Raw genomic sequence first — 25441 nt, 5'->3', positions numbered from 1 at the left:
CCAACGCTGAGGCGGGCCTGTGGCCTGGAGCTCGGTTAGCCTGCGTCCCGCACCCCAGGGCCTCGTTCCCAGGTTGGGTTTTGACCTCTGAGCCTCAGTTTCCCCATCTCTGAAGTGCAGTCTGCCACATCGCCCTCGCAGGACGGACCGAATAAAGGGGACTTGGAAGAGCCATGTGAGCTGTCACATGGAGGACGGGGACGGCCGCTCCTTCCCTCCCCTTTTCTTCTCTCTGAGGAAATGGAAACCAAAAATTAGGCGGTGCTTGTTGCCAACTGGACAGAAAAAGCCTTTCGCTCCGGGTTTGAAAATACAAGTTTCCCCCTCCGGCCAAAGCTTTTCTCGGAGAAATTGCTAAAGCCTGAAGTTCCAAGTCCTCTGGGGCCCCTGCCATGCTGTGAAGACGCTTCTCCCTTTGAAGGAATTCTTCTCCGAGTTTAAAAATTTAAACTGTGCCTAAGTAATGCGTTCTGCAGTTTTTAAATAAGCGTCTTTCCAGAGCTTTAAGGGCACTCCTGATCTCTTAGGTCTGTCTCCGCATGTCACCTGTTTGAAGTCCTTGAGGGTTTTTTGTCCTGTGTTCATGGTAGGAGTGGCTGTTGTGTTATTTCTGTGAGCTCCTTGCAGCTTCTAACTTCCGTTCTGGTGTGGTGGTGCACACAGCAGGAAGGGGCAGGGAACTTGCGATGTAGAGCAGACTGTCCGGCGGAATGTTCTGGGAAGATGGAGGAGTTCTGTGTCTGTGTGGTCCAGTACGGTAGCCACCAGCCACGCGTGACCCTCGAGCGCTTGCAGTGTGGCTGATGCAACTGTGGGACTGAGTTTTAGTTGCATTTAATTTTAGTGAAAACTTAGATAGCCTTGTGTTTGGACGGCACCGAACTAGGGTAACTTTAGATTCTTTATTTGAAACACAAAGTTTGATTCAGTAGCTGCTGCCTAAACGAGCCCAAACCTGAACAACAGCAAAAGCTGTGGTGCTCGGCCGGTCCCCACTGGGAAAGCTCTAGAAATTGCGTTTCGGAATTCCTAGCGTATATCCTCTTCAAAGGGCTGCTGTTTCGGTGGCACACGAAGCCTGGGCTCCGTCCGTGGCAGGGTACCAGACGGAACGACTGCGTGTGGCTCAGAGCGTCCAGTCTGGCCCGTGGGCGGTGGTGTCAAACCCCCTCTGCCGGGCGCGTGCCGGAACCTGGACGGTCCCGTCTTCCCTGTCACGCAGCGGCCACGGAGGCTCCGTGGGGCTCGGCTCTCTGCGCGAGCCTCCTCCCTGTGTTCTGAGAGCAGGCCCAGGAAATGGGAAATACCACCCCTGTCTCGCAGACAGAAAAGTAACTAACGCCTAGACAGGCGAACACGATCGTTCCAGTGTCGACGTCAGGAGCTCCAAGCAACGCTGAATGACGGAGACGTCTTCGTCTTCGCGGGCGACGGTTCGCAGCTCACCCTGCAGATCTGGCTCCAATGTGTTTGCTTTCCTGAAGAGCGAGATGGCACGGGGGAGAGGGAGGGCGAGGTCCTCCTGTGGGGGCTGTGAGACACGGCAGATGATGACAAAGATGCTGTGGGGGAGGCTCGGGGACAGGGAGCCCGTCCTGCGGCCCTGGGAGCTGCGGTTCCTGCCTTCTGCAGGCATTCCAGAACCGACCTGGAAGGAGCAGGGCTCCTCCCATCTGGAGCTTCCTTACGAGCTGCCATCTAGGAAAAGTGGAGCCCGTGATGAGTTGCTGTTTTAGCTGAACACAACTGAAGGCCAAGAGCAGGACCCGTGAGCGTTTTTGGACTGCCTCCTCCCGGTTCTTCTTGACAAGAGCTCGTTTTAAAGAGAGAATAAGCTTTAGTAGATGAGGCACCTTGTCCAGGGTGCACCTAGAAAACCAGAAGAGCTGCAGCCCCATGGTGGGCCCGCTTGACCACAGAGCCCCTGGGCCTCGCCACTGCCCCTCCGGGAGCAGAACTGGTGTGCTCGGGTTAGGAGCAAGACGCGAGGACTTGGTGAATTGGCAGAGAAGGGAGCCATAGGGCAACGCAGTGGAGTATCTTGGTTATAGACATCGTCTCTAAGTTTAAGCAGAGATTTCTAAAACTTGAAGGACAACTCTGAGTGATCCAAAATACAGAAGAGGATACCTTACATGGTTTGTGAAATGCAGACATCCCGAGGTCTTGCTATAAGTGAGCTCCTGGGAAAAAGCTGATGATGAGTCTGTCTAGAGAGTTTGTGGCTCTATCAGAGACCGACTCACAAGAGATGCGAGGTCTGCATACAAGCACAACATAAACGAGCATGGAACGGAGACCAATTCCAGGTGAGAATTTGTCACAGGTTAAAGTTTGGAATGAACTGAAGCTTGCAAAATTGGTAAGAGTGAAAATGGCCTTTTAGGATTGTGTTTGGGTAAAGATGGGCAGAAGTGAGAAGCTTGTGGTTGGGGAAGATGGCTCACTGTTCTCCAGTCTTCCTTCACAGGCGGGCACTCCAGTCTTCCCTTTGCTCCCGTCTAGCCAATGGCCTACAGCACCTGTCACTGTAATGATCATCACTGGCCCTGTTGACTCTCACCCCTTTGTGTAGCGGCTCCTGTGGCCCTCGGCCGGGAGAGGAGGAGGGTGTGGCTCCGGGCAGGGCGGCCCCTGGCTCACACAGCTGGCAGGTGCCATGCTGGTTTTGGGTCCCAGGCAGTCTGAGTCCACAGTGCGTCGTGTCAACCGCGAGACGTGCAGAGCAAAGAGGGAATTGTTCGAAGAGGTACGGCAATAGGAAGAAAATGATTACGTTGAATTCCGGTCTCTCGGCTTGCAGGTGGCAGCCTGAAGTTCTGCCCAGGCTCCGAACGAGGCAGGGACCCCGAAGGTGGGCTTCTGTGCCTTGATCTCCCCAGAAGGAGCCCGAAGTAGTTTCGGACAAACCCAAGTGTGAGGTCCTGGTGCCGTCACCCGGCATTTCGAAGTGACTCCTGTAAGCGGCCAGTGATGCCACTGCCACATGTGATGCTGTGCCTCTTACAGTTCTGTGTGCTGATTGCTTTTTTTTCTTTTTGATATTTTTTTAACATGTATTTTTGAGAGAGACAGAGCACGAGTTGGGTAGGGGCAGAGAGAGAGAGAGAGAGAGAGAGAGAGAGAGAGAGAGAGAGACAGAATCCGAAGCAGGCTCCAGGCTCTGAGCTGTCAGCACAGAGCCCAGCACAGGGCTTGAACTCAGGGACCATGAGATCATGAGCTGAGCCGAAGTTGGATGCCCAACTGACTGAGCCACCCAGGTGCCCCTGTGCCCTAATTGCTTTAGAGGGCGTTTCCAAGAGTGCTTTCTGCTGATTTTTAAATAAGTGTATTATTTTATTAAATGGATTTGTGTGTGTTTGTGTTTTCTTAAAAAAAAGGAAGCTTAAAAATCATTACTTTCACCACCTGGAGAAAAGCAAAGTGCAATTAGGTGACTGCCATTGGGGACCTCTCTCTCTCTAAGCCCACGCACGGGTGGACACGTGGATTGACCAACAGAAATAGTTGCATTACCACTCACATCTCTTTAAATACACTCACTACATTATTAATTTTGCCTGAAAGTGAAAGTAATGTTGAGCATCAGATAGAAATACTAGCTTCTGAGAGGTGTTGTGAAGACCAAGAACATAAAAAAAAGATGGAAACCTTAAGTGGCTAAGTGCAAAAAGAGAGTAAAACTTTTAATGAAATCATAGCAGTTTGCTTCCTGCTTAACATAGAGATGTTAAGCCCCTGCTGTGGACTGAATTACGTCCCCCTTGAATTCCTACATTGTCGAAGCTCCAAGCTCCAAACCCCAGTGTGGTGGTATTTGGGGAAGGGGCCCTTGAGGGGGTAATTAGGTTTAGATGAGGTCATGAGGATGGGGATCTCACCCTGGGATTAGTGCCTGTGAGACACGAGGCCAGAGAGCTCCAAGGCCCTGTCCGTGAGAAGGCAGCCGTGTGCACCCCGGGAAAAGGGCTCTCGCCGGAACCTGCCCACGCCGGCGCCCTGATCTTGGACTTGCAGCCTCCAGAACTGTGAGAAATACATTTCTCTTGTTGAAATTGCCTGGTCTGTGGTGCCCTGTTACGGCAGCCTGGGCAGACTAAAAGAGCCCTTTTATACATCTTTACCTCCTGATTTGCATTACATTATTTGTCATCATGAGTTAAGCGTTTGTATTTTGTTCTGTAATTAGAATCGCTACCATTTACTGAGCCTTTACTGAGTGCCAGATCCTATTCTAAGTGCTTCGTCTGGATTCATTAAATCTTCATGACAGTGACGTGGGGGGGGAGGGGTGGGCACCGTGCGCATCCTCGTGTCTCACGTGGAACAGCGCAGGGCCCCGCGAGGTCTCCCAGCTGGAAAGCAGCAGGGCCTCTGACCCCAGGCCTTCTGGATGCCTGGTGACTCTGCAGTGCTGCCTGGACACCGGAAACCACAGTTTACAATCGATTAGTCTTGGTTTTGTGTTTATGTCAACTCGGTGCTCACCACCAGGACTCTTACGGGGTTCCTGAAGATTTCCGAGTTCTCGGCGGGGTCGCTGTTTCCAGTGGGCCTCACCGAGGGTGCGGCTTCGCTGGCAGAGCTCTCAGGAGCCGTGCCTTCTTGCCTTCAGGTGCTGTCGTCGGCGTCGCAGGAGCAGATCCTGCTCCTCTGGCCGTGACCCTGGCCTTGCTCTGCTCTGGCCGGGGCGCCCCTGGTCCTCGCACCGAGCTCCGCTGAGCACCGGGGGCCCCCGGCAGCCCTTGTGCGTACTCAGCAGCTCTGCATGCAGAAGCCTCTGGTGTGTCTCTGGTATGTGCCTGCACTCAGGTCTCTAAAGGGGAGCTAACTGGGGCCACATTCCCGGAGGCCCGCTGCGGGCCCCGGTGCCAGTCTCCCTGCCTCAACCTGGCCGTTGTGTCTGGCTGTGGATGCTGTCCGAGATCGGAGGCAGGTCGGACTCCCCCGTGGGTGAGGGTGCTTCGCATTGGTCAGTTTGTCAGTCGCCTGTCCCAAGCCTTCCCCTCGCCTAGGCACGGTCCTCTGTGCCGCGGCTGTCCCAGCGTCGGTCGCACCCGCACAGCGGGCTCTGCCCTCACTTTAGGGAGACCGGCTGTGCCGCGAATGCCTCGTCCTCCTGTTAATGGGGTGTCTTTTCCCTCCGGAACCTTTTCCCCTCAGATGACTGCAGTCATTTCCTTCTACCCTGCGCTCGTTTTGTGGAACGAGGCTCCCGTTGCTTCGGCTCCCAGTCGGTGTGCTTACTGTGTGACCACTCCCTCCCCTCACTCTGCTGTTTGTCAGCAGAAGTCGGGTAACCCCGACTTCCTGGGCACGTTCTTACCGAGGTTTCTTCTCTGTAGAACAAGGCTCCAGAGCACACTTGTCCTGATCTCCGCTTGTGCCTGCCTCCCGACTGACTTCCTTGCTTCCGTTGCGTACTGGGTTCCTCTCTTTTCTTTGTGTTGTGTTTCATTTCGTTTCTTTGAGCTTTTCTTTTCGCTGTGTTCTGTTTCTTTTCTCTTTTCTCTTCCTCCCCCCCTCCACCCCCTCCTCACAGGCCACCTTTGTGCCCACGTGGCACAAGTGTGTTCCTGCTGTACCCTTCCCACCTCACTGAGAAGCTTCAGCTCAGGCTTGAAAGGCCGTGTCCGAGGCCGGCCTCTCTGGGACCTAGCAGCCCTGCGGGTCTAGAGGAGAGGCTTGGGGGACTCGGCGGGCACCTTTGTGGGGGCTGGAGTCTTCCTGAATGACTCCGGCTTCTGCAGGCCTCTTGGGCCCTCTTCCTTCTGGCCATGGGGTGTCTTCACGTGCCCACAGTCTTGTTTGCTCGGGAGTCAGCCCAGGGGAGCTGCCCCTGTGTCCCGGGCTTGGGCGTCCTCCGCTTCCCCAGGCCTCCCGAGTTCACCCTTGCCACGGGGACCCTGCCGCACGTCCTTCTCCCGGAACGCTGCCCCCTGAGCTGTGGGGTCTGGCTGCTGCCGGGCCCTGCGAGCCCGGCACCAGCCCCGGCCCCTCGGCACCCAGCCTCCGGCAGCACGGGCACGGCCGGGCTGTGCGTGTGGTTATTGCCTCCCCTCTCCGCGCTGCCCTCTCTGCTCTCCCAGACTTTGAGCAAGGGCCTTACTTACTTCGTTGTGCTTCCTGCTCAGAGCCAGCAGCAGGGTAGTGCCTGCTGTCTCGTAGGTCTGCGGGAGGAAACTGGAGAGAGAGGACTTGCGTCTGCTTTCTGCGCTTCGTGTTGCCTTAAACCTTTGGATCCGTTAAGCCCTCCCCCTCCTCCTCTCCCCTCCCCAGCAATTTTCCAGTCCTGTTGTGCTTTTTCTTTCTTTTTTTTTTTTTAATTTTTTTTAATGTTTATTTTTGAGACAGAGACAGAGCATGAGTGGGGGAGGGTCAGAGAGAGAGGGAGACACAGACTCTGAAGCAGGCTCCAGGCTCCGAGCCGTCAGCACAGAGCCCGACGCGGGGCTTGAACCCACGGACCCGTCAGATCGTGACCTGAGCCGGAGTCGGACGCTCAACCGACTGAGCCCCCCAGGCGCCCCTTGTTGTGCTTTTTCTTAAAAACGTTTTCAGTCCTCTTGGAGGGACCTTGGGAGGTTGCTGAGCGCTGAACCCTCTCCCGAGCCTTAAAGAGGCTGTGGTGTCCCGCGTGGGCCCCTGACAGTCGGTCCTGTAAACTGGACGGGAGCAGTCGTGGCTGGCTGAAGAGTACGCATACGGTAAGTGAAAGTCCCGGGAGCTTTTCTCCTTTGGGGAGCGGACGTTGAACTGTGACACATGTGGTACCGGACGTGGGCAGGTCCCGGGGAGGCGAACGCGCCAGCGTGTGGGGTGGATGGGGGCTCGCGGCCCTGGCGCCGGGCAGGTGATGAGCGCCTGCCGTGTGCCTGTCTGGGGGGGCCACTTGGAACCGGATGTAGGCCTTACCCAGTGCCTTTCCGGTCTTGGTGACAGGGAAGGTGGCCTCACATCCTCCGTCAGGGGCGTCGGGACGACTTGTCTCCTTAGAACAGCACCGGCAGTGAGACTGTGCGTGCCTCTGGTCCTGCTGAGTGGTCAAGGCCAGGCAAGCAGCGGGTGGCGGTGGAGGGTGGGGGTCCCAGATTCTGCAGGAAGCACACGGGAGGGCGGCTGAGTGGGAGGCTCCAGGGAGCACTTTGCGCAGCGGGAGCAGAGGCCGCCGGGGCGCTGACCGGCCTCAGCTCTTTGTGCAGGAGCGCAGCGCCGGTGCGGTGTTGAACTGCCGAGCCTCCCGTCGGACGGGGTGATGCTGGTGGTTACCCGGGTCGCGCTCAGGAAACGTGTCCCGCGGTGCCTGCACAGAGCAAGCCGGTGGTACACGTCAGCTGATGATACGCGTGTGGCCAGGGAGTTGTGGGGTTTTTCTCGCGAGTCCACGTGTAGCCTTCGGACCTCCCTCCACACGCAGCCCTTGAGCAGCAGTGCCTTTGATGAGCGTGCCCGGTGTGGGGTGGCCAGAGAGCCTCGCACACGTCTCCTCTGGGTTCATCCTTTGGCACCTGCGGAGGATTTTCTGGGAACGTGAGGGTAGTGTTTCCAGGAGCCCCGTCCTTGGGTGGGCATTGCGGGGGCGGGGGGTGAATGCTGCGGTCTGCGGTAGCTTCCTGAACCAGTGGCTTGGCTGGCTGGCTCCGGAACCAGAACGTTAGCGATGAAGGGGCCTCGGAGCTGAGCGGGCGTGGAGTCTCCTCGAGAGTCGCGGCGCTGGGCACGGCTCTCTCGTGGGCTGACAGGGCCAGAGGACGCGCCCTTGCTGGTGTGCCCGAGACGTAGGGGCAGGAGACCAGGGTCTTAGAGAAGACTTACCACAGGTACAGGGATGTCTGCCCTAGAACCTTCGGAGGTAGAGAGGTGTCAGTTCACGAAGCTGATGGGATGGTTTTTTGGTGGGTTATGGTTATGAGAGCAGTAATGTACTTGTTGAAGAGACCTGGACAATAGGGAAGAGGAGTCACCCATGATTTTCCTGCTGGCACTCAAGTGTGTTTCTCTGCTGTTTTTTTTTTTTTTTTAAATTTTTTTTTTTCAACGTTTATTTTTGGGACAGAGAGAGACAGAGCATGAACGGGGGAGGGGCAGAGAGAGAGGGAGACACAGAATCGGAAACAGGCTCCAGGCTCCGAGCCATCAGCCCAGAGCCTGACGCGGGGCTCGAACTCACGGACCGCGAGATCGTGACCTGGCTGAAGTCGGACGCTTAACCGACTGCGCCACCCAGGCGCCCCTCTCTGCTGTTTTTAGTGCTACTTTAAATACACTGCACAGGTGTCATTTTGTATTTGTTCAAATCTAACTCGCGATCAGTGCTTCCTCGGTCATTGGAAAGAAAGCTCTTTTAAACAATTTTAAAACGTTATGTGGATGTACGTTACTCCCCGAGTAGAGTTATAGTCATGACTTTGCATTCTTTATAAAGGGACCCACGTTGCAGAAGTTTCTGCACAGGTTTCTGTATGTCGGGTCACCTCCTGAGTGTGGCTTCCCAGCTTTGTGGCTAAATGCTGAAGTTCAAACTACACAGCTCTGGGTCTGAGTCTCGGTTGCATGATCCTGGGCTGGTTACCACCTGCCTAACGAATAGTTTTCTCATTTGTAAAGAGAAGACAGTACTTGCTTTCAGGACTGGGAGGCTCATGAAAATGCTGGTAACGTAGACGATACTGTGTAGCATTCCGGAATATTAACGTTTTCAGACTCTTACTAATCTTCCTCAAACGATGATTGTCTTCATGGAGGGTCGGGATCTCTGGAAAGAGGACAGAACGTGTAGCTGTGTTCATTTCAAAAATGGTGCAGCAACTCGAGCTGGCAAACAGGGCTCGGGATCTGGGCTTTTAGACACAGCCATACGGTTCCCCCTGAGCACCCTACAGGTGGCCACGGTGCTTCCTGATTGTGCCGTGGCTGCTGTGCAAGTCTTGGTGGCAATGGCCTGAGCCAGCGCAGGAGAAAGCCGGCATATGTGGCTCAGCAGAGTGCCTTCTTGGCCTCTCCTTCCCCCCAGCAGCTCTCCTGGCTGTGAGCTAGTCCTTTGACTTGTAGGTCGTGGGTTGCACTGTGGGCTCTGTAGGGCACCGGTGTCAGGAGACTGAGCCCTTTGGTCATTTTTGCCCCTGATGGATTGTGGACGTGCTAATAAGCAAACGGGTTTTCTCCAGCTGGTACCCGTGGCATGGGATAGGTTCTCGGGGGTAATAATACAAAATGGTTCTGAGTAGCACTAACCCCACCACTGGACTTTCTAATGACTCAGCTTGTGAAATGCTGGGTTAGATTCACTCTGGTCTGTAGGAAGCTCCCGGGTGCCTCACTAGAGTTCTCTTTCTCGAAGCCATGTCAGAATATCCTTTCTTCTCTAGCAGTGAGTTCAGGAGAAATGCGTTAAATTAAGTACTTTTGTCATGGATTAATTATAAGCTTCTGGTGTCTGAGTTCTTGCTTTCTGTTGTGAGGGGAAGAGAAGACTGCTGTGGATCTGTGGTGTCTGAGTGGCCCCAGGGCCTTTGCTGGGCATGTGCAGTGCGCTTGGGTTTGCTTTGCTAAGGTAGAAGAGTGTCATTTCCTTTGCTGGCCTTCAGCTTAGGTTCTGAAAGGCCCTCAGACATCTGCCTGCACCAGGACTCACTGTCGGCCGAACGATCCCAGGAGGGGTCTTGGACGGAAGGGGATAGAAAGCGCATTTTTATTGGGAGCTGAATGTGCATGGGACCAGAGTTACAGCATTGATGATTCCAAAGCTGCAGCGCCCTTCTGGCCTGGCTGTTTTGTGAATGCTAGCTGGGTTTGGCCCCTTCAACCTGGGTTGGCCGTGGCCTGCCCCACGGCAGCTGTGCCCTCCCAGCCCATCCTGCCTGCCCTCCCCCAGGGAGGTACCTCCTCTTCCTCTCTGTTGCTCTCAACCCCCTCCCTTTGTAGCAGCTTCCCAAGGGCCTCGCTCTTCCACTCACATGTTACACCACGTGCAGGTCAGCTTTGTTCAAAGCCCTTCTGCGGAGAGGCGGGGACACAGGTGGGTCTCCGGAGCGGGAGTGCTGGGGTGCAGGCCCTTCACGCAGGCTGACGGGAGCCTGGCGTGGAGCTGCCGCGTCAACAGCAGAAGTAGAGGAACGCCCTGGAAGCACTGGGTTCTGATCTGCAGTTCCGGTGGTTTTCCTTCCACTTCTGAGCTTGTATTTTATTTTATTTTATTTTATTTTATTTTATTTTATTTTATTTTATTTTATTTTATTTTATTTTATATTTTATTTTATTTTATTTTATTTTAATTTTATCTTATTTTATTTTATCTTATTTTATTTTATCTTATTTTATTTTATCTTATTTTATTTTATCTTATTTTATCTATCTTATTTTATCTTATTTATTTTTTAAAATTTTTTAATGTTTATTTCTGAGACAGCAACAGAGCATGGTGGGGGAGGGGCAGAGAGAGAGAGGGAGACCCAGAATCCGAAGCAGGCTCCAGGCTCTGAGCTGTCAGCATACAGCCCGACGCGGGGCTCGAACCCACAGACCGTGAGATCATGACCTGAGCCGAAGTCGGTCACTCAACTGACTGAGCCACCCGGGCACCCCAGTGAGCTTGTATTTTAAAAAAACAAATACATTTTTGAAAGCCTTCTTCAAGGTTTTCTAAGTACTTGGTGCAGATGTTAATTGTCTTGTAATATAATTAAAAATAAATAAAAATGATTCATAATTAGTTCATTAACCGTATCCGTAAATGGGTAATTTAAAGAGGATCATTCACCCCCGAAAATAGAAATGATTCAGCCTTTCCCTCGTGGAAGTCTGCACTTGCCGTTGGCTTAGCAGCCCATTCTTTTCGGTTCGGATCTGAGTCAGCACCTCCCTCTCTGCCGTCTGTGCAGTGGGGTGGAGTCTGAGTCCTTCGTCCCCCTGCAGGTTCATTGGCGCGTGCTTCAAAATGGACAGACTCCAGTGGTTAACTCCAGATAGTCTCATCAAGGCAGTGGTTTTGGCAAAAATGTCGACAGTGAACATGTGGAGTCAAGGGGAAGGAGCTCCAGTTTATGAGAAACCACTGGCTTTTTAAGGCTTTTGAAAGGTTTTTTGTTTTGCTACAGTTTATGTATTTATTTTGAGAGAGAGCATTTGCTGGTGCGCAGCGTGGGGGGGGGCAGAGAGTCCCACGTGGGCTCCGCGCTCAGCGCAGAGCCTGATGCAGGACTTGAGCCCAGGAGCTGTGAGATCATGATCTGAGCCAAAATCAAGATTCAGACGCTTAACTGATGGAGCCACTCAGGTGCTCTGACGCTTTTGAAAGGTTTTAAGAAGAGTTGGAGGAAGTGGGGGAGAGGAGGGAATAAGTTAACAGTCGAACGCAATTTCTGGTGTTTTCTATTGCATTTTCCTTTGTAATAGAAAGCGTGCTTCTCCCCCAGCATTTGGAATTGACCAGGTTCGTGGGGCATATGGTGAAGGTGTACTAGAACACGTGGCTAACAGGACTGACAGGGACCATGGGGACCAGGGAGGGGTCTGGGGACCAGTGTTTAGGGTTTGAGACTTCAGTGAGCCAGGAACATCCACCCTGGTGGCCCTGTGGAGCATAGCTCGTATTTAGAGAGGCGGGTGCTTAAATCGGGGCTGCGTCCGAGGCCCTGTGCACGTTTGTTGGCATCCCTTTTCCCTTAAGGAGATGGTGACCAAACCCTCACCTCTGGCCATTGCTTTCCTTGGAAGAAACCGCGGGATTTGAAATCTAGGGGGACAGGCAAACCCACCTGTGCTTCCCGCCTCCCGGGCCAGCATTGTTACCTGTTCAGCACATTTCCTTTGCCACTTTTCTTCCCGTGTGTCTTGCTTGCAATACGTTTGATCATCTTCGCTTCTGGCCCCTGTGTCTTTGTGTCCGTTACCTGCAGCAGCACCCCTACCTGTCCTGCGTGGTGGGTGCAGAGAAGCCACCTTTGGGTCACTTGGCAGAGGGTGCCGGGGCTGGGAAGGGGGTAAGAGCTGGCTCTGCCTGGGGCTGGGCACCAAGTCCCCCCCCCCCCCGGGGGAGGGGGGTGCTCGCCCTGCAGCACCTTCGGAACCAGCCAGCCCTCCTCGCTGGCTTCGATGCAGATTAGACGAAGTTGGGAACCATGTAAGCCCTCCAGCTCAGCTTCTAAAATCAGACGTCCTCCCGCAGTGGTCGTCTGTGTTCATCAGTAGCCCCAGGAGCTGCTAAATCAGATGGTTGGGTTTGCTAACCAAATAGTACATTTCACCCTCCAAGTAGCTCACTGGAGTTGGGTTTCATAGATATTTACAGCAACCATACACCAGGTGCTAAGATAGATACTGAAACATTACTGATCTTCATATTTGGTACTAAAAGCAGAATTTGCAAAACCGACTAGAAATTGAGCAGTCATTACGTTTTGAATGGGGTTGGACTCTTGGAAGAGAACAAACTGTGGATGAGAAGTGTCTTGTTTTTGAAAGAACTGTATTTTCTAATCCTTAGTTTAAGAGTACGCTGGGAAATGGTGCTTCAGAAGTCGAGTACTTCCATGATTAAAACTGAAATTTACTGAAAACTCTGCTCTCACCATTCCCGTCTTTCTTAAAATACCAGAAAATGCATCGTTCAGGGCTCTCTGCAGCGAGTGCCACGTGCAAAGGTGAGATCTTCCACATGGGATCTCAGAGCGCACCCGACCCGAATGGGCCGGGCGCCTTGCTGGAGCACCTGCGTTCCACCGCCCAGAGACGCACACGCTGCTCGCGGCCTCCTTTCCCACCGCGCCTGCCCAAATTGGTGATCCGCTTCCGATGAGGCTGCGACGCCACCACTGAGCAGTCAAAAGAGCAGTGTCACGGCCCCCAGCAGCACGTACACCTGGCTTCTCTGCTTAGTAGGAAGTTTGCGCTGCGCAGAGGCTCCAGGGTTTGCGCACGGCTCTGAGGCTGGAGAGTGTGGCGGGGAAGGCATCACGTTCCCGGGGGTCCTTGCTGTTACTCTTGTTGCCTCCCCGGGACTGGACGCCTTGTGGTCAGCTTCTAGTTCCTGCATTTCTTTGGGTCCTGGTGCCATTGTATGCAAAACCCTGACCCATTTGAAGTTGTTTTCGTGGGTCAGAAATATAAACTTCATATAGACAACTTCCTGGAGAGATCAGCTGACCCGAAAAAGATGCACCATTGTGAAATGTACCATGAAGGAAGAAAAGTGTTTAATTTTAAAATTGATCTGATGCCCGGGCATTGATTGAAAACTGCATCCCAGTTCCAGGCATGTTAGAACGTTGGGGGAAAAGAGTGCCTTCCAGTGAGACTGGAAGAATAGTCTGCCCAGTTCTGTAATTAGATCAGCGTCTTTGGAAAATGCCGTAATCAGGCACCATTGTTACTAACATCTTGTTAAGCTGTTAAACCACAGTTTTGTAAATGTAACAGTAAGTATGTGTCTAAATTCTATCAAGAACTGTAATGTTTAGTTTTGACAGACATGACTCTCTCTTACCCGCTTTTAGCCCTGAGATTCAAGAACATGTGTTTTGGAGAAAGTTTGGAAAAGAGAGTCCCAAGACCTGTTAGAAGCTGCCTTGTCTTGTTTGTTTTTAATTGAGGTAGAGTGGGTATGCAGTGTTAGTTTCAGGTGCACAACATTGATTCACCAGTTCCCTACATTACTCAGATGTGGCCACCATCTGTCACCGTGCAGTTATTACGGTACCGTTGACTCTGGTCCCGTGGTGTACTGTTTATTCATCTCCGTGACCAATTTTATAATTGGAAGTCTTCCTCTTTTCATCCTTTTCACTTATCTGCCCATCCCCGCACCCCCCTCCCTTCTGGTAACCACCGGTTTGTTCTGTGTGTTTATGAGTCCACTTCTGTTTTTTCTGTTTGCTTGCTTGTTTTATTTTTTAGATTCTACATATAAGTGAAATCATATGCTGTTTGTCTTTATCTGACTGACTTCACATAACATGCCCTTCAGGTCCATCCTGTGGTCACAGATGGCAAGATGTCGCTCTTTTCTGTGGCCGAGTAATATTCCGTTGTGTAGGTCCGCCACGTGTTTGTCCATTGGTCTGTCAGAGGACACTTGAGCTGCCTCCACGTGTTGTCTGTACAGACGGCCAACAGACACGCGAAGAGATGCCCAAATGCAAATCAAAACCATGATGAGATACCACGTGTCAGAATGGCTGGTACCAAAAGCACAAGAAATAACCAGTGTTGGCGCGAACGTGGAGGGAAGGGAACCCTGTGCACCGTCGGTGGGAACGTCAGTTGGTGCAGCCGCTGTGGAGAGCAGCGTGGGGGCTCCTTTAATGCGTACAGAACTACCCTCTGATCCAGCAATCCCTCTGCCGGGTATTTGCCCAAAGGAAATGAACACGGTGCTGTGAAAAGATCTGTGCCTCCCTGTGTTCTTTTGCAGCATTATTTACCACAGTGCGTTTTTGTCCACTTGGGCTCTGGTTGGAGGGTTGTGTGCGCCTGGTGGAGCCCCGCAAGCGAGACCGATCCTTGGGTGGGGGGGTCACTTCTGCTTTCGGGGGCTGCCAGGTCCTCCAAGGGTGAGAAGAGGGAGGATCTGGGGGATGAGACAGAGCCCGTGCGTGCAGTTCTGGGGAAGCTCGACAAGTGTGCCCTAAGTGGGGCTGCCCCTGCCTGCCCCGTGTCTCATTTAGCCTGGTCCTGGGGGGGAGTCAGGAAGCGGCCGCCAGGGCCGCGCGAGAGGCCCGCTAGTTCGCGTGTGGCTGTTTAGATTTACGTTCAGGCAGATTAGAGCCCCGGGTCCGCGGTTGTGCACGTGCAGTACTACGTCCCGGGTGCTCAGTGGCCCTCGCACAGCACGTGCCATCCCCACGGCCAACCGTGTGGGGAGCAGGTACCCCTCCTTTCCCGGAGGCGACCTTGGTACCTGTGCGCCCCTTGCCGGTCTGCTCTGGGAGACCTCTCCCGGAGTCCACTGCCTCGTGTGGGGCAGATGGGAGGCCTGACTCGATACCCTCTTTTTTTTTTTTCAGGGCATCTATATTCATCGTTAGAAAATGCACAAGGCAAAGAGAACTTAAAAATCACACTCTGGTCATCTAAAATGCAGTTGACTCTTTTGTGTTCATTTTTTAATTTGTATGATGAGCACGTTCTTGAAAAAAAAAAAAAAAACCCAATCTGCATAGAAGTCTCGAGATTCGAAAGTGGACTGTTCTCAGGCCAGCCCATCTGAGTCTCCTGGGTGGGAAACGCTGTGAGCGTTAGCAGGTGGCCTTTTAGACCTTGTCCTGTGCTTAGTGCTGCACACAGGGAGGGGCCGGGCACTCAGACGCAAGTGGGGCCGGGTCTGTTATCAGTCTTCGTACCAGCAGGCTGTCGTGGGATCTTCCTCACCGGGGCACTCACGTCTTCCGTGTTCTTAATGAGTGGACAGCGTCTCCTGTGGGACCAGGTCCGATGGCCCCAGTCCTGCACTGAGCAGGCCCTGCAGATTCTGGGGGTGGTTCAGGGTCTCAGCACAGGTTTCCGGAAGTGGAGTGACTGGGTCAGCCTTTTGATAAATTGTCAGCTTACCCCAGAGTATGCCAGGGCCTGGTCTTTCTGCAGAGTCGGATTCGTCCTATTTCTGCCACGTGCAGTTGCCGGTCGCTTTTTAGTTTGTTTACTGTCAGCATGTTTTTGGAGAGAAGTTCTTCAGTCTCTGTGTTGTGATTGTTGTCGTTTTGTATGAGAGCGTAGAAAGGCCGTCTTCAAGTCCGAGCTGCTGATGGTTCCTTGTGGGTTTTTCCTTCTCATGTTTGGCTTTTTTCACTTAAAAAGTTCCACCCTGCATCTGTGTTACATTCTCAAGTGTCGAACAAGGTGGGACTCTTACACCGTTGTTTTTAGGCTCCTGTTCAGGATTCACTTTGGCTACAGAGAACAGAAGTAATGGAGTGTTGGTGGTCCAGTCTAGATCATGGGGTTGGCCCACTGCATTCACCTGCCCTCCTTGTTCCATACCTGGGGCCTTTCTCGCAATCAATCACGTGGGCCTCTCTTCCCTTAAGAAACCTTGCCAGGAAATCTCATTAAATAATCGTAGTGTCCTGGTGGTTTTGAGATGCCCTCTCTGTGATCCGTTATAGAGGAGATTTTTCTATGATGGTCACAGCACAGAAATTTCCATGGAAGATTTGGAGACCGAATGCTGGTGGCTGACATTGAGCCCTAAGAGATCATGACTAATCGTAGATACGGAGACTTCAGTGTGGTTTTATGTAGATGTCTTGTCAGATGTGCAATGCCTTTGAGGTTTTGATGTGTGAGAAGAGTGAGCCTCCTCGCTTTTGTTGCTGTGTGGAAATGATCACGTGGACATAAATGATGACGGACGAAACTCTGAACCACTTTGGAGAATTGAGTGTGCTGCTGGATTCAGGGTCGGGAGTAACAGACTAATAAATTGACCTGTGGGGTGTCTGATGCCTGCAGTTGGGCCTGTGGCTGATAACACTTCATTGTGAAAGTGTATTGTCGACAACATGAGATGCAGTTTCTTAAAGTGATGAAAACTACGCGTAATGTTAGGCGTGAATAAAATAATTCAAACTTGTATTTAGCCCTGTTTGGAATGTTAAGTTTGGGTGTATTTCATGGGGAATGTAGATGTTAAATGACAAGGTCCTAAGCAAAGCATTCATTTAATCAGAGCTTGCTTTGATTCATCCCACACACTCCAGTCAGATGCTCCCCAGGAACCAGCACTGTTCGGGCGCTGGAGGCCAGGCAGTGAGCGGGGAGGCCCTCGCCACGCTGCGGGAAGGACGCAGGGGGCAGTGAAGGTGGGGGAGGGGGGGTGGGTGGGAGGGCAGAGGCGTGCTGCCCCCCTTGTCTTGTGTTTTTTGTTTTTTTCTTTTCATGTTTATTTTTGAGAGAGAGTGGGGGAGGGGCAGAGGGAATGAGGGAAAGAGGATCTGAGCGGCTCCGAGCTGTCAGCACAGAGCCCGACTCGGGGCTCCATCTCATAAACCGTGAGATCACCACCTGAGCCGAAGTCGGACGCTTAACCGACTGAGCCACCCAGGCGCCCCTGTCCTGTGGTGTCTGTTGAATTGCTCTGATGGCACAGTCCTTTTCGGGTTGGGGTTGGGCGGTCGTCCCCTCCCTGCTCAATTCCCCCACCCTCCTCACCCAGTCCTGGGTGCCTCCTCAGCTGAGGGAGGGCTCCGCAAGGACCCTGCTGAGTAAGAGCAAGCAGCCGAGGGGGCTCTTGGGGTCTGCCCACTTGTGGTGATGGCTAGAGCTTCCTGTCTGTCTGGCCCACGGTGCCATCGCAGCCCAGAGCGCCGTGGTCCCCGCAGCTGCAGGAGTCGCACTGTGGCTCGCCGACCCTGCTCGCCTGCAGAAAGGGCCAGCGGGGGCTTCTCATCCAGTCCCTGCGTGCGCCGGGAGTGCCCTTCTTATTCCCAGAAGGCAAAGCAGGAGTCCTCTTGCTGTCTGGTCTCTGTCACAGCTGTTACCGGTTAGGCCCGGCGAAAGCCGCATTTCAGGTCGGTGCGTTGTCAGCGCATCTTCTCTTCTCGGCGGAACGCGACCCTGAAACCGGGAGGCCTCGTGTTGCACTTGGCACCACTTCGAGCTCTGGGAACGTGGGCCTGCCTCGACCTCGTTGTTCATCTCTCCTGAAATGTGGGCGGGGGTGGGAGGGGAGACGCCAGGCAGCCCCGTCTTCTGTCTCCAGCCGGTCAGCGGACCTGCGATAAAAGGACACGGTGTGACGCTCGCTGGTGGTGTCTGTGCAGACGACAGCGAGGGGTCCCTCCTGCTCCTTCCTTTTCTGGAGCCTTGAGGGTGATGAGGGCAGAGGCCTGGGACGTCGGGGGCTGAAAGTCTTAGGTTGTCACTTGAGTTGCACGCGGCTTAGAAGGAAGTTGACGGTCCTGGTACCTTCTACCCTGCAGGTGCCGGCCTGCAGTGACGTTTCGGGAAAGTGGCACGCCCCGTTTGCCAGATGTTTTCACGGGTTAGGCGTGTGGGATGTGGATAGAATTCCAGATGCTGGCTTGGGTATTCCCCTTCTGCGACTTGGGTCGGTCAGCTGTTTAACTTCTCTAGATCTGTGTCTTTATAATTTTGCCTCCAAATCTCATACCTCTGTCATCAGAGGGGTCCTGAGAGGCCCTGGAGCCCGTGGGCTCTTGTGCTGGCTCAGGCAGCAGCGTGCCTGGGTGGGATTTTCTTTTTTTGATTTCCTACGAAGCTGAACATGATAGACCTGATTTTAAGCTCCAGTGGTGGCCTGAATCTAACTGGCCTACATCCAGTGCGGACGTACCCAGGGCAGAGGTGTGGGGGATCGCCGACTGCCAGCTAGAGCCCCCAGCGAGCTTTCAGCGGCCTCCAGGAGCCTGTCAGCCGGCTGCTGAGTGTTAGGAACGGTCGCTGCACAGGGATTTCGGGGGTGCCGGGGCAGCGCTCCAGGCGAGGGAGTGGAGGGCCGATGTGACTCGTAAGGGGATGTGATGCCCCTTGCCTTTGTCACTTGACACTAACAGGTCCTGTTGAGAAGTGTCGCCGTCTGTCACGCGGACTGTTCCGCTGGCTGTCGCGCTAACGTTATGTTGTTATCGAGCAGATTCTATTTTGTCATTTCTTTGTTCACTGATCAGACTTAGAGAGGAAGTAGGTGAATTGGATTTGTTTTGCTTCCCAGGATTAGATCACCTGCCCCATAATTTAATCCCTGAAAGTGACTGAGGATGACCGTATCTCCCTCCTGCAGAAGGAGGCTTCCGTGTAGATCCTTGGCCCTGAAACCGAGCTCCATGAGCCAGGGCCTGCCACGGGATGGGCTTTTCCGGCCGCTGCTTAAGGAGATCTCTGTTAGGGAGAGAGGGCCTCGCACTGGCACCGCGCCCGCGTCTGCTTGTGGGCCTCTTGGTCGGCTGGCGCCTTTGGGGGGCGTACCCCCAAGTGTGGTAGCAAGGGCGAGGGGGCTCTCGTCCCCGGGGTGCGGTGGGATCGGAGGCCTGGGTGCCAAGCCGGCCCCGCTCTGCGCTCTGTGGACGGGCTTCTCTCGGCTTCTGAACGTGGTCCCCGTGGGGATTGTTCTGGAGGGTCCTGCAGGGCCGAGAGGAAGCCTCTGTGTCCTGGCAGACTTCCCCGAGTCCGCCCGTGGTGGCCAGGCGTGCCGGGCCGCCGTCGCCCACGGCGTGTTCATTCCGTCCTGTGCTTGCCGAGGGGAGAAGGGCTGGGGTGCTCTGGGCCCAACGGCTATTCCAGAGTCCTGTTGATCGAATAGCAGAGTGGACGTGGTTGACTTTCAGAGCAATAATGCGTGTGTTTTCTCTTTTGTCCACCAGACTTCATGAGGAAATAATTGACTTTTATAACTTCATGTCCCCTTGTCCTGAAGAAGCAGCCATGAGACGGGAGGTGGTGAAACGGATCGAAACGGTGGTTAAGGACCTCTGGCCAGCAGCTGATGTGGGTGCCCTGTTCACTGTGCTTCTGTGTCAGGCCGGGGCCTGGGCTCTCCTTGCCCGGGGCCGTGCTTCCCCAGGGGTGGCCCTGGGGGGGCAGCAGGCATCACCCAGGAGTTTGTTAGAAATGCACGTTCCCAGGTCCCCGCCTTGCACCTTCCGGACTCCGAAATCCGACCCCTTGCCCTCACTCCACAAGCGTCCTGTGCCCACGGCACCCATCCTGATGTGGGCCCCCCTCCTGATGGCCGGGCTGGCGGAGGGTGCGGCGGGGTGGGGGGGGGGGTCCCCGTGGGCACGGGCGGCCACTGCATTCCCTTCCTCTTGGAAGATGACCTCCCACACGGTTGTCTTTCAACCTCTGCGCCCTGGGGTTGGAGGGTTTGAAAGCAGCTCTGAAAAGTCCTCTGCTCTGAGCACTTGTGGGAAAGGCCAGTAATTGTTTCATCTCTCAATTTTGAGTTTTAAAAAATTCTTCTGCAGGGGGGTGTGGGGGGGGTGGAGGGCTGCCTGCTCGCACTGGCCTGTGCTGTAAGACGACCACTCTTTTCTTTCAGGTACAGATATTCGGCAGCTTTAGTACAGGCCTCTATCTTCCCACGAGGTGAGTACCAGGCTGCCCTGCACAGGCCGGCCCGACGGCCACTCAGCTGGGGCGGGCGACATCTGAGTGTGCGGTCAGGGCTAAACGCAGGCTCCTCATATTCAGAACCCAGGCTAGAAACGTGAGCTAAAGGAAGAGACGGCAGCACAGAGGGAACAGGGCAGGAAATAACGTTTAATCTAGTGTTATAATAACTGATTGCATTTCCCCTCTTGCGCTTGATTTGGGGTGTCGCAGAAATGCTGGCCGTTAGGAACGTAAAGATGAGCGGGAGGGCCATGGGAAGACAACGCGGTAGAGAAAACTCTGAAAGTTTGGGTGGTTTTTGAAAACTGATCTGATGTTTCAATGAAGATTCCAGCAGAATTCTATTCAAGCAGTATTTTGTATTTGTATTTAATTGAAAAGCAGCCAACGAGGTAGCCTCCTAAAGTTGTGCTTCAGTATTTCCTCGGCAAGAACTATCTTGATACCCAGATCGGTTTTATGTGCAGTGTTTTGTTAACAGCTTATTTTCTCCGAACCCACTGTTAACACTTGGAGACTAAACAGGGCTGTAATCCCAGGATTTGGGGATAGCCGTGGCAGGGCCCGGAGGGAACGGAACAGATCCCGGGTACCCAGGAGCCACAGGTCAGCCAGAGTGGTGCAGTGTAGACAACAGTGTAGACGGAGGGCCAGGAAACCTCCGAGGAGCGTTTCAACCTCCTTACTTACCTGAGGATGCTGGGAGGTTCTTCCCGCCTCTCGGCTCTCCGCCCACACGTTACCAGCAGCTCGCACACCGCGTTTTCTCTCCCTCAGAGGGATGTGCTCGGTGGGGGTGGGTGTGCCCCTCGAAGGAGTTGTGAGCGTGTGCCCCATGTGCGCGTGTTACTGCACAGTGATGTGAGCGGGTGGCTCACGGTCACGTGTTCTTCTGTCCAGCGACATCGACTTAGTGGTCTTTGGAAAATGGGAGCGCCCTCCTCTGCAGCTGTTGGAGCAGGCCCTGCGGAAGCACAACGTGGCCGAGCCGTGCTCCATCAAAGTCCTTGACAAAGCGACGGTAAGTGCGGGCGGCTCGGGCCCCTCAGCCCCAGTTGGCGCTTTCGCACACCTGCCAGCTGCGGTGACTCTCCTGTGTCTGAGCTCACGCTGTTTACGGGCGTCACCGCGTAGGGTTCTGAAGAGTTCTCTACTTCCGGTGTAAATGTAGCCGTGTTCGAGTAGCTAGGACTACCAGCCGAGCACGTACCTCATGGCACGTTGTGAGAGCATCACACAGTACTTGGCGCTGAAGTGCATGCTTGGGCCAGGGCCAGCCTCCGTCCGGATGCGTGAGGAACCGACGCGTTCCTGTGCTGCCCAGTCTCGCTCCCGTAGCCCAGTGATTAAAACACGGCGTTTGTTACACAGAAGACAATGACCGTTTGCCGGCTTCTAGTTAAGCAAGAACCTGTCCGTTCCTTTCATCGTTCAGACACGTACCTGTGGAGACCTTTTATCTCGGGGACAAGTTGCAAGATGCGGGTGCTCTGACGTGCACTCATCCAGGTTTACCCAAGTCCAAGTCTGGGGCACACACTGCTCGGGCCCTCGACTCTCACTGGCCCCTCGCGTGGTGCCTCTCACAGCCCCCCACCCTGCCCTCTGGGGCTCTGCCGTTTGTCCTTGACGGGAACGAGATGGCGGTGGTCTCTGGTTAGATGCAGAGGAGCGGAAGAAGGCCCTGCTTGCCCTTGGCTCGGAGCACGGGGCGGACAGACGGTCCAGTCGGTGTCACAGGAGCTGCTGTGCACACCTCTCCCTCCGCTGCCAGGGGCCCGGTGTAGACTTCAGGGGAACCGAGCCACGCAGGTCCGGCACTGCTTGGTTCTCTAAGCATGAGCTGACGCCGGGCCGCCTTTTCTGCTGGTGGCCTCACCTGCTTCTCGTCCCGGGCTCCGGAGGCCAGCCTGAGAGCGGGTTTAAGAAGGAAGCTTGTCTGTATTGAGCGACCGAGAAATAAGTATTGTGGTATTGTCGCTAATCTCTAGAATCTGTGAGTGTGTAGGAGGGTGTGTGTGTGTGTGTGGGTGGGTGGGTGGGTGGGTGTGGGTGTGTGTGTGTAAGCCAGGCGAGCACCGGGAGGGGTTTTGGGAAAGCGTCCCGTGAGTGTAGACAAGGAGGTGCCGTGCCCAGCGGTGATGGGGAGCAGGGATTGTTCATGAGGAATTGACTGTGCTGTGGACACGTGGGCTCCTTCTGAAACACCGTCTGGGAAGTTCTTTGGGAAAGCATTTTGGTTTTCTGCCCTCTTGGACCACACTCGCTGTAGCTGCCCATGCTTGCTGGTCTTGCTGGTCTCCAGGAGTCACAGTCACCACCCGCTGGCCCATCCCTGTCACATCCCTGTGTGGCCTTGGCAGTTTCCTGCCAGGTGCGTTTCAGGGCCCAGAAGAGGTGCGCACCCTGTATCCAGACCTTTAATTAGACCAGTCGTTTTGGTGAGGGAAAGTGCTTTTTCGTTGCTTCCAGGCTGCCTTTTGTTCTGGAAGTACACAGTTCATTTTCTGTGGGGGGTGGGGTGGGGAGGGGTGTGGTCAGTATGGCTGCTTGGGCAGCCCTCACGAGGCAGGTTTTGAGCACCTTGCACATCTTTATGGTGAGAACCTTTCCAGTCTAGCTTCTTAACTCTGGGTTTTCAGGAAAGTGGTTTTTTGTGTTGTTTGTTTTGCTTTTTTGTTTTGCTTTGGTTTTGTTTTTTAGTTAAATTGTCTTAGTGAAAACCCAAAGTAGGATTGTTTGGAGAAACATCAGCACGAAACATAATTTAAAAGCTGGCTTTGGAGTTCCTTTGAGCGTTTGCAAAAATTCTCGCAAACATAATTTGGGGACCTGGAGTGTCGCCCCATCACCAGGTGCCCCCGGGGGCGGGACAAGAACTTAGCCAGCTTCTCCTTGTGGAGCCCAAGCCTTCCCGCAGGTAGTGGCCATGACTGATGCTGAGTCTGGCCAGGAGGGCCGGGCAGAGGTGAGCACCGGCTGTTGTCGGGGGGTTTGGAGGAGGGTCTGGGGCTCCAGGGACCCATGAGGTCAAGGTTCACACTGCAAAATCTCTTTTCTTCTTTAAAGCCTGGGACTCATGATCTCTCAGCTCTTTTGTGAGTTAGAAAAGAAAACCCCTCTGTACAAGTTCGGAAACATTTTGATATCAGACTGTGGTGAATGTTGGCCAGTAGAATCTAGTTGTTTTTTTAAAATTCAATCTCTGCAGGTACCGATAATAAAGCTCACAGACCAGGAGACTGAAGTTAAAGTCGACATCAGCTTTAACATGGAGACTGGGGTCCGGGCAGCGGAGCTCATCAAGAATTACATGAAGGTGCTGTCGTCCGCGTTAGCGCTGTAAAAACGGGCCTTGTTACGTCAGCATCTCACTTTAAACTCTGTGATAGTCTTCATGATAAAGGCAATACAGTTGAATTACTTATCTCCGATATTATTTCTAGAGATGCTTTGAAATTGTGTAGCTCTTTTGTAAGTTTTCACTTTCCACTCTGACCAGGAAGTAGAGTGTTATTTTAGAGAGCTTGGTTAAAATGTTCTTTCTCATTATTACAAACTGACCGTCCCTGGAGCTCAGTGTGCCAGATTTGCAAGGGTAGTTTACCGGAAGTGGAAGACGTCCTGACATAGTTTGCTTACTTTGGATTGTCTCGGTGCCTGAGGGCGGGGTAGCCGACTTGTTCACTGAGCCCAACAGGTGTGGGGGGGGTCCAGTGCGACAGGCGGTCTTTCCCTCCTGTTACAGGGAAAGAGGTGAAGCCCCTCACAGAGGCAACCCCAGTGTCACCGTCTGGACGCTGCCTCTTCCTGCAAGCCCAGGGACCCTGGTCCTTCAGTTGTTCCCTTTCCTCTGCCACAGCAGAACGTGAAAAACAACAGCAGCTTCCACACTGTCTCCCCACCACCCCCACCCCTCACCCCCCACCCCCCTGCTTCTCCAGCCTCTGCATTTCCTTGTTCCCTTCACCCTGCTCTCCGTGGCCCTCTGCTCCTGTCCTCCCGACTCACGAGCTGCACACACACACCCCACTTGGTCCTCTCTGGGTGCCTCGGGTGTTGTTTCCGGGTTCTTCCTGGCTCACTGCCACATCCCTCCTCTCCGCCTCCTCGCCCCCCACCCTGCACCTGTCACAGGGCAAGCCAGGCCATGGGAAATCATTTGAAGGAATACACTCATTGTTCCCTGACCTCCTCTTTGGGGATTGTTCATGCAAGTGTCCCTACCTCATCCCTGCAGAACCATAACCCGGGATGTGGCTCCTGGTGGGGGGTGGGGCATGTCTTAATAAGCCCCTCACATAATGAATTCTCAGGCCCCTAAAGTTTGAGGATGACGGGCCCAGAGCCTTCCAAGTGGCAAGAGGATTAAGCTTTTCTTCCTACTATGTGAAATTGGCTATGTGAAATCTTTAAAGGTATATTAACTAACCAATATTTTCTCTCTCTCTCCCTCTTTTTTTTTTTTTTTTTTTGGAATTTACAGAAATATTCATTGCTGCCTTACTTGATTTTAGTATTGAAACAGTTCCTCCTGCAGAGGGACCTGAATGAAGTTTTTACAGGTGGAATTAGCTCATACAGCCTAATTTTAATGGCCATTAGCTTTCTACAGGTGAGTGTGTGTTCTCTCTAGAGACCTTGACACTGAGACTTTGTAGGAGTAGATGCTTCCGTGATGTTGCAGAGTCCCTGCTCCACATGCTCCCACGGTCCTTGCTGCCCTTTACTCCTGTGTTCCCGTCCAGAAGAAATGAACCTCTGATTGTCAAGACAAAATTATTTTGGTGAATGCTTCTTTCATTTCTCTCCTTCATAGGTTATTTTTTTAATTGATTGAGCTGCTACAGGGAGGGCAGGCTTGTCTGGCCAGAGCAGTCAGGCGTGCACCAGTCTGAAGTCGAGGGCTCCGTGCATGTGGATGCTGTCGTGCCTCGACAGACCATAAAAAGCTGGTTTTCTTGGTCACTAACTGTGGCTTATTAAAAATTTGTCGCAGAAAAAAATTGGGTACCATATACAGTTGAAAAAGTTGCTGAAAAGAGGGTCTTTTTTCTCAGATTGACAAGACACAAATACTTGGTCTTGAATTTTACATTGCCCTTGTTTTGTTGAGGACCGTGCAGCAGCCTGTCAGTAGAAAACCTCCCCGAGTGTTCAACGCTGGGACGTCGATAAGCTGTGCTTACACTTGTGACCGTGTAAGCCAGTTTCTAAGTGAATGGAAACCTTGATGACCCCGTTTACATTTTCTTGAAGGATTCTCTGTTCGTCACACAAACCTTGCGCGTGTATTTTAGCTGTGCCGGGCTACTCCTCCGTGTTTACCGTTGATTTTTGTACTTGTGATCGTGCTTGGGATTTGATAGCC

General features: G+C 53.4%; 1 protein-coding gene across 2 annotated transcripts in view; it reads left to right on the top strand.

Annotated features, from left to right (window-relative positions):
* The window catches only part of TENT4A (terminal nucleotidyltransferase 4A), a 46588-nt gene that overhangs the window by 8176 nt on the left and 12971 nt on the right, over positions 1-25441 (top strand). For both annotated transcript variants that reach the window (XM_047094174.1, XM_047094166.1), the window contains exons 2-6: positions 19320-19443; positions 19997-20043; positions 20971-21091; positions 23282-23389; positions 24557-24685. In XM_047094174.1, coding sequence (XP_046950130.1) covers positions 19320-19443; positions 19997-20043; positions 20971-21091; positions 23282-23389; positions 24557-24685 — 529 coding nt within the window. The remainder of the gene's footprint in view (positions 1-19319; positions 19444-19996; positions 20044-20970; positions 21092-23281; positions 23390-24556; positions 24686-25441) is intronic.

Source organism: Lynx rufus, unplaced genomic scaffold (assembly GCF_022079265.1).
Source record: "Lynx rufus isolate CCGP_SWC_20201006 ecotype Redwood Valley unplaced genomic scaffold, mLynRuf1.p SCAF_1, whole genome shotgun sequence".
Lineage (NCBI taxonomy): Eukaryota > Metazoa > Chordata > Mammalia > Carnivora > Felidae > Lynx > Lynx rufus.
This window is presented reverse-complemented; position numbering and strand designations above follow the sequence as displayed.